An 8,267-nucleotide genomic window follows, 5' to 3' on the forward strand; every position below is an offset into this window, starting at 1 on the left:
CCTCACAGATACTAAAAAATGACACAATACTTGAATCAATCCCAGTTTAAGATCCATGACCTCCTCACAAAGTCTTAAGCCACTGAAGTACTGCGTGCTCACTGATTACATACCGAAGTGACTTTGAACTTAAGTTTGATGGTGGGGCTGTGCCCCATTCATAAGGTTATATAAACGAGGTCCATAATACTGTAATCTCAAAGAGAAATGAGAGAAAGCCGGGGACATGCTGACCCTAGTTAGCTAGAAGCCTGATATGCAACAGTCAGATTAACAGCTGCTTGAAGTGTGACAAACTACACACTTGTTGGTGTTTAGACTTGACAACCATCCCGGTTACACCGCAAACACTAGATGAACAAGTTAAAGAGAACATAAGTGAAGCATTTCATAGAGGTGATTGCAGGAGTTGAGATTATTTAACATGACAAAGTTTCAAAAGCTTTTGGGGAAAAGCAAAAATCCATACAGATAATGGTTTTTTGTTTGTTTGTTTGTTTGTTTGTTTGTTTGTTTTTCTTGATTTGGAAATAAGTCATTGTTGTTTTTATGTTGCCTTATTGTTTTTTTTTCCCTTCCCAGACTTAACCAACACACATATTGTGTATTCAGCTGTAGTAATTTGCCAATTTCTGATGATTAATTGCCAGTTAATGCAAACAAAAATCTTTGAAAACTGGTAGAAACAGAACAGCAGTTCTAAAACCAGGTTTATTCTTGATCAGGACACTTCAGCCATTCATTTGGGGGAGTCAGGATGCTTGCTGTCAATTCTGCTTATTGAACTAAGAGCTACAGATTATATTGGATTGGAATCATCAGCAAAGCTTTCATCTGTCCAATGTTATGATTGCAAAGAAAAGCTTAAACACATTATTTGGTTGCCTATAATGTTTTAGGTGTTATGAATTAATATTCTGATTGCCCGTTGGATGGAATTTGACTGCTCTTTATGCCTGATGTATCTTGATTGCCAAGATCCTGAGTCCATAATACTCTTAGAGAGAATAGTAGGGACATTGCTATGATGGAAATTAAATAGGAAAGTGAGGAAAACCTAAGTTAGTCATTATTAGAATATAAAATTTTTTCACACAAATGCTTGTATTTTCATGCTTTATAAACTTTTTAAGCAGAAAAAAATTGTAGGTTACCTTCCTAGCACACTGACTTAACACAGGAAATTTTTAGTCAGATTAAAGGTGACAGGTTGAAAATAAGGTTAAATGTCTAATGTATTTCTAAATGGCAGCATTCTTTTAACCACAATTTTGACAATGCACCACAAAACATTTGCAAACATTTCAGATATCTCTAGCTGGAAAACTGGGTTAATTCATATTTCTCTGACCTGCTTTAGTTCTAGCCAACACCACAGAGAGTTGATTTTGCCCCTTTTCTTTTCCTTCACCAAAATCACCACCAACTTTCAGGCAATCTGCTTAGATCCTCTGTGTTTTGTTGTTGTTGTTGTTGTTGTTGTGGTTGGGGTTTTTTTTAGAACTCCAGATTTCATAAAAACATACACATTACTTCCCCATTAATGTCTGGATAATGTCTGAAGTGGTGCCATTTACTCTTAATTGCTCTATAATATTAAGCTTTCCTGAAACAAAATCTGTTGTAAAGCAAAGGTGGAGTATTTGAGAAATGATCTGTTAAGTGCAGTGACAGATCTGTGATGTTGTTGGTTTGTTTGTTTCTCTTCCGAAGACCCAGTGAAATACCAGGACATTTTGAATGCAAATCCTGTGTATTTTGCCAGCAATATGAAAATAGCTTGTCGTTTGAGCATTCAATAAGATGAGTATCCAACACACATACATACCTATTAGAGTTTTGTATTAATACCTCTTATCAGTAAAAAAAATGGAACAAAAAAAGTCGAATATTAAAAGGTGCAACGTTCTCATACGACTTTAGTCATCCCAAAACAAATTCAACACAACAAATCTTGAACAAGCATGTTCATAAACTTCATATAAGACAAAAAAATGTAAACCAACTTCATGAACAAGTATTTCACTGAACAGTCATTCATAAACAGTTTGAAAACAACAGTGAGCGAATAAGTCCATTTCTGTGCAATGCTGTGCTAAAGATTTAAATCCTCCGAAACACAATTTTTGAAGCTGTTATGGCAGAAAAAAAATGTTCTCAAGCCTCTCCATTCAGACGAAATGTGACGGCTTAACAATAATGCTTCCGACATGCAGAACAATGTTACACTGCATTCCAAGAAATATGGCCAGCCCAGATAGTCAAGTATCACAACTCATATAATTTGTTTTCAGAGAAAGGGATTCTAATAAAAACTTTAATCAAGACTAACATCTTTGTGTTTGCTACTTTAAAAACTACTAAAACACACAACGTTTTTGTTAAAAACATATTCTTTGATTGTAGCAATGCAGTTTTTAAGTCTAGGTTTAATCGGACTTATATTTTTTTATTATTGGCTCTCTTATAACCATAGTCCTGTAAAAGAATATGATAACACAAAGTTATAGTAGGTGCATTGAAGTCTTTGAGTCCCATTATTTGTTAATATTTGTTGTGCCACTCACACTGGCCAACACTCACCTCCTCAATGTCCAAGTTTTTTCTGGATTTGTAAATAAATTCTCCAATTGCAACAAAAACTGAGAGGACTAGTCCGGCTGCCAACACTATAAAGATCCCTCCTATGTTCTCCACACCCAAAGCACTGGCCTCTTTGCTGTCCTCCTCTGGACACCCATTCCCTCTCCACCATTTCTCCTTCATCATGTGCAGCTTTCCTTCTTCCTGAAGCTGCAAGATGGCGATGGTGACCTTGTCTCTGTAAGGGGAGCCTGGAGCAGAACACAGCAGAATTATGCTGATATAATGCCTTACTTTGCATAATGCTGTTTATTGGACAAACATTCTATAGAACTTTTCACAACCTTGAAAACTTGTCTCATTTTGTCCTGTTACAAACACAAAGTTCATAAACCAACACATAGCAGCACGTAAGTTTGAAGCCAAAGGAATATGTGTGACGTTTTCCAACTGTATATCATAAAATCAAAAATACTTGATCTGCATTTACATTGAGGTCACCTAATTTAATACTTTGTAGAATCGACCCTTTATTCAGTTAGCATCCTATGTCACATGATGCTGTTAATACCATGTTTCAACATGGTGACGGTGTATTACAACATGTCTGAAAAACATCACAGAGCTTCAAATGGTACTTATACTGAGATGAAATTACATATTGGTGGACTCCATTTGCTCATTCGGTGACTTTTGAAGGCTAACCGTAATGTATAGGGTTACTATGAGTCTAAATATAGAAGCACACCACACTTTTCAGATCTTTATTCAGAAGCAACTTTAAATATTATTCCTTTCACAACAGAACCGTGTTCTACATTGTGTTGGTCTATCACATGAATTCCTAACATAGTGCACTGAAGATTGTGGTTGTAATGTGACAAAATGTAAAAAAAGAATTAAAGGGGTATGAATCCTTTTCTACAGCAATGTGTTAGTGTCCCTTTTTCTTACAGGTGTTATTGGTCTGCTGTCTTACCAATTGGAGTTCCCACACCGTAGCCCTTAGAATCTATCAAGCCTCCAATCTGCGTGAGGTTGCAGTTGCGCTGGCTGATATACTCGATGCTGGTAGACTCCATCAGAAGAGCGTAGTCTGTGGTGAGGACCCTCTGAATCCCTTCGCGGTTGTTTTTCACCAAAGCTGTGTTTTTTCGGCTGCTCATAAATGCCCACATTTTCTCATAGGTTGAGATCTTAGATTTCTGTTGAAAACAAAATTACAAATTGTGTACAAGTGAGCAAACATTTCGCATTCATTTCAACAATAAACTACCCAGCCGCTGCACTTAACTTTATGTATCTAGACACATCTGTCACAATACATTTTAGCATGAATAAAAATGTACCTTGAAAAAGGTCATGGTGGACCCATCTCGCACTGCACCGTACTCGATCTTTGTTTGCTTGGCCAAGTCGTCTGCAGAGTCAATCGGTGAGTCCATTCTCTCCACAGTGAGGAAAGCAGCCAGATTGGCAGTGTATGAGGAGATTATGATCAGAGTGAAGAACCACCATATTCCTCCTACTATCCTTGTTGAAAGAGCCTTAGGCATCAATTCAGACCCTGGAGGGGTAGTAAGACATATTAGATCATCCGTCCAAAATTAAAATAATGATGAAACCTGGAGTTTTAGTAGTATTATGCAAGTGGCTATGCTGTGAAAACTACATAAAAAATATCATGCAGTGCCCTCCAAACTCATCGGCACACATTATAAAGCTTTATAAAGCTTTACTTTAAAAAGCTTTATAAAATAATTATTTATTTCAGAAATGTGATTCCACAAAGAAAATCAACTGTTTTACAAAAGCTTTACAAAAATTTATTTTTTTTAATTTAATAAAATGATCTTTGTAATTTTCTTTGTAATTTATTTGCTGGCCAATTTGTTGGTGAGCCCCTATGCTCAGTTTTAATTTTTTTACAGGAGTTATTGGAAAGGCAATACTTGCTGCACCAGCAATTTTATCAAATAATAAAAAAACCTTTGTTATATTATCTACATTTTTCAGTTTGAGGTACTGCAATGTCCATCCACCTATCCAGACGAGGGGCAGGGTACATCCTGTGCCATCAGTCCATTTTAAGGCAACAAATAAGCACAGATGGTAACTGAAAACACTGATGCATACACTCACATACTCATTCCTGAGGAGAATTCAAATACACTGAGTAACCTAATACGTATTTTTTTGGTCAGTGGGAAGAAGCCGGAGTACTCGGAGAGAAAACCATTAATAAGCATACCTTGCTGCATAAGTGCTCCAACTCCAAACCAGACACTGTTTATTAGGGTAAAGTTGTTTTCAACCACATCTGAGTCTGGATTGCAGGGGTGAGGGTTGTACCATTCATATGGAGTGAACCTGAAGGTCATGAATAAAAATTGAATGAAATACAACATAAAACAACCACAAAACTTACATTTACTCTGATCCTTTATTGTTTAGTGAAACATTCCATTGCTGTGTTATATGCCAGCTGGATATTGGTTGCATCCTAACAATTAAATCTCCAAAAATGTCGTAATCATAAAAAAAAAATCCTGCTTCTTTGTCTATAAGTGCATTACTGTGTGAAAAAAAAAACATTTTGAATTTGCATAATTAGGTTAAAGCTGAACTCGTGAATTAACCAATTTTGTTTTTTCAGTCTTGTGTAAGAATACCTGGCAATGACAAACAGCACACAGCTGACTCCAAGGCATGCCAGCAGCACATACATCCAGATATCAGGAGAGAGTGGGTTGAGAAAGGAAAACACCCCAGGATTTGTGCCATTTGGTTTGTGGTAGAGGATGCTGATTCCTAATGTCATGAAGGGCTTGGAGAAGTCTATCACCTTTTCCCTGACGTAGGTAATGGTGAGAGGGGCCACAGCGAGGTCAGCCACCTGGGAACAAAGAAATGTCGCACATTCAGGTGATGCTGCAGACGTTTTGTCATTCCCATAGGAAAAAGATACAATGGAGTAATACTCACATGATCAATAAGTTCACGCACCATGCCGTTCCACTCCCCCTTGTCATTCTGTGCTCCGTATTTTCCATCTGACACCAGTTTTACCTCGTAGGAGAAGCCCAAAATGTTTGAGAGCTCTTTGAGTAGGTCAAGGCAGTAACCTTCAAAGCGGTCATTCCCATATAGCGGCTTATCCGATTTTTTATACATGACATAGGGATTTTCCTGGTAATGGACACAAAGGATGCACTACTTTAGTTTGAAAGATTCTTATGGTAATCAAATGTTTCCTGGTGACAAACTTTTTTTCTGTTCCTACCAGAATAGTAGTGACAACGAGGGTCCTGTTGGCCATCGAATCTGTGACATTTGTGGAGGAGTCCCTGTTGGTTTCTGTTAAATTAAGGCCTGTCTGGGAGTTCCAGATACCAATCTGTAAGGAAGACGAAAACAAGAATAACTAAACCAGAAGGAGAGACGCGATCTATGACTAAATCAACTAACACACAATCAGGGAAAGCAACGCAGGAGGAAACAGAAACACATACAGATACAGGTACAATTCCAGGCAGAACTTTAAATATGTATTTTCAGCATGAATCCTTTTTTTTTAATTTTGAGTTTTTAATTATTTATTTTGACCTGTTCTTTCTTTAGGGTGCAATTATCACACAGCACACAACAGTAATGTTATTAAGTTCTTGTTGATGTGGATTTTCTCTAAAACATGTGGTCAAAATTGTAGCCATTAGCAAACTTCTGACCGGAAAAAAGCTTGTGGTTCCTTTAGGGCATGCTAAGTGATAGTTAACCAAATATTAGGGGGGGCAGGAGAGAGGCGGGAGAGCATTAAAATTGTTGGAAACAAACAACATTAACCTTTTGAGAGGATCCTGACCTCTACCCTGTTGAAAATGTAAGCACTATGCTTAAAAGTTGGGTTCATAGCTGCAAAACCAAGCAATTTAAATGAAAGCCAGAATTATACCAGCAGCTCTCTAAAACTGAATGTTAGAGGTTTCACTAACAAAGCTACGTTTGGCCAAATATTAATTGAGGTGTGTGTTTGTGCCTAAATATATAGTTTTGTCCCTTTTTATATTAGAAAAACATTATAATAAATTCAAATGTCTGCACTCAATATTGTTGTTGTTTTTTAATCACCGCAGCTGTGTCATATAATTATCCCCCCGAGGGAAAAGGACAGTTATTGAATTATTGTGGCATTAATCCCCATGATGAATGATTGAAAACTTCTGACCAGAACAGGTGCTGTTAGCAAGAAAATAAATAAAAATGCAGCAGAAGGAAAGGTTTGGATTTTTTTGCAAATTGACAAATACAGGGAAGGGAAACAGAACACAACAACTAGAATCAAAACAGCCAGAGCAGAAATGTTAAACATTTCTTCCCATCAGTTCCTAAATCTCTTTATGAAAAAGAGAAAACATCACAGAAAGCACAGGGGTAATCACTAAGTATTATTAATATCTTAGCCTGCAAAGGCAACTAAAATACAGACCTTTTTCCACACTTTATTCAGGCGGCTGCCCGTCATAGACTTGCAAAAATAATAAAAAGAAAAAAATTTAATCACAAAGTCCTGAGCTTAACTCTAAATACAAGAATGGATGTTAACTCTAACTTCCTGGTAAGTTTTCAATTAGTTCTAATGTAATTTTTCACTTTTAATTGTTTGAACTTGCCTAAAAGCTTTTAGGTGTTATTATTCCATTACCAGATAATAAACCTCTTAATGCACTGCTGTAATGTAGTGTGCTATTTTCAGTGAGCTTAAAGGAAGGTAAAAAAAAAAAAAAAAGAAGGTCCAATTATTTGCATCACGGTATAAAAATATTACAAATTTCTTCATGTGAATTATATTTTGAACATCACATATCAGGGTCTATGTTTTCATTTAATTATTACTGGGCAAAAAATGGTTGAAAACCTGTTGAAAAATTAATAATACCAGTAATCAGAGAAAAATGTGTTGTTGTCTTAGTGTCCGTTAACTTAAATAAAATACATTTATTTCACAAGTGTGCCGTGGCAAAGTATTTGCCCCGACAGATTTCTTTTGTTTTTGCCTTTTTGTCTTAGATCATCAAAAAGACTTGAATGTTAGACAAAAATAACTTGATACGGTTTTCAAATGAAGATATGACTTAGACAGGGAGAAAAGTCTTGCGAATTAAAACTTTGAAAAACGCCAGTGTTGTTCACTAACAGTACATGTGTCAGAGGGTTCACCTTCTCCAAGCCATCCTCCTTTAGGCTGATCACATCTAAATCAAATTCTTTGCGCAGACCGTCTGTCTTGTTAATGGCGATTTGTCCTGTCAAACCGTCCCATTGTGTCTGAGGCAAAAAAGAGGACAAAAAACACAGTTACTCTTTTGTTTTAAGAATAACTGAAAAATCAAGCAAAAAAAAATGAGAATTTTTTAGAGAATTAATAATTAAGCAGAGAACCACATTAACCACATTAAGTGTATTTCAATGGATTTTTTTTTTTTACATATGCTGGTTTACCTGATGAAATATAAAATATTTCCATCTAGAACATTGTGATATTGAAATAAGCTAATTTCATCCTGAGTAGGAAGCATTGCTCAGACATATCTGATGGATGGATGGATGGATGGATGGATGGATGGATGGATGGATGGATGGATGGATGGATGGATGGATGGATGGATGGATGGATGGATGGATGG

The 8,267-nt window shown here is 36.4% G+C and overlaps 1 protein-coding gene across 1 annotated transcript in view; it reads right to left on the reverse strand.

The window, feature by feature from the left end:
• Positions 1-1,901: 1,901 nt before the first annotated feature.
• LOC103149468 (glutamate receptor ionotropic, kainate 1) overlaps positions 1,902-8,267 on the reverse strand; it is a 21,366-nt gene continuing 15,000 nt past the window's right edge. The window contains exons 7-15 of the mRNA XM_016679951.1: positions 7,801-7,917; positions 7,070-7,108; positions 5,867-5,980; positions 5,569-5,772; positions 5,256-5,479; positions 4,835-4,953; positions 3,933-4,150; positions 3,563-3,788; positions 1,902-2,834 (exon numbers count right to left, since the gene is read on the reverse strand). Of these exons, the coding sequence (XP_016535437.1) occupies positions 2,545-2,834; positions 3,563-3,788; positions 3,933-4,150; positions 4,835-4,953; positions 5,256-5,479; positions 5,569-5,772; positions 5,867-5,980; positions 7,070-7,108; positions 7,801-7,917 (1,551 nt within the window). The 3' untranslated portion in view covers positions 1,902-2,544. The remainder of the gene's footprint in view (positions 2,835-3,562; positions 3,789-3,932; positions 4,151-4,834; positions 4,954-5,255; positions 5,480-5,568; positions 5,773-5,866; positions 5,981-7,069; positions 7,109-7,800; positions 7,918-8,267) is intronic.

This window comes from Poecilia formosa, unplaced genomic scaffold (genome assembly GCF_000485575.1).
Source record: "Poecilia formosa unplaced genomic scaffold, Poecilia_formosa-5.1.2 Scaffold228, whole genome shotgun sequence".
Taxonomy (NCBI): domain Eukaryota; kingdom Metazoa; phylum Chordata; class Actinopteri; order Cyprinodontiformes; family Poeciliidae; genus Poecilia; species Poecilia formosa.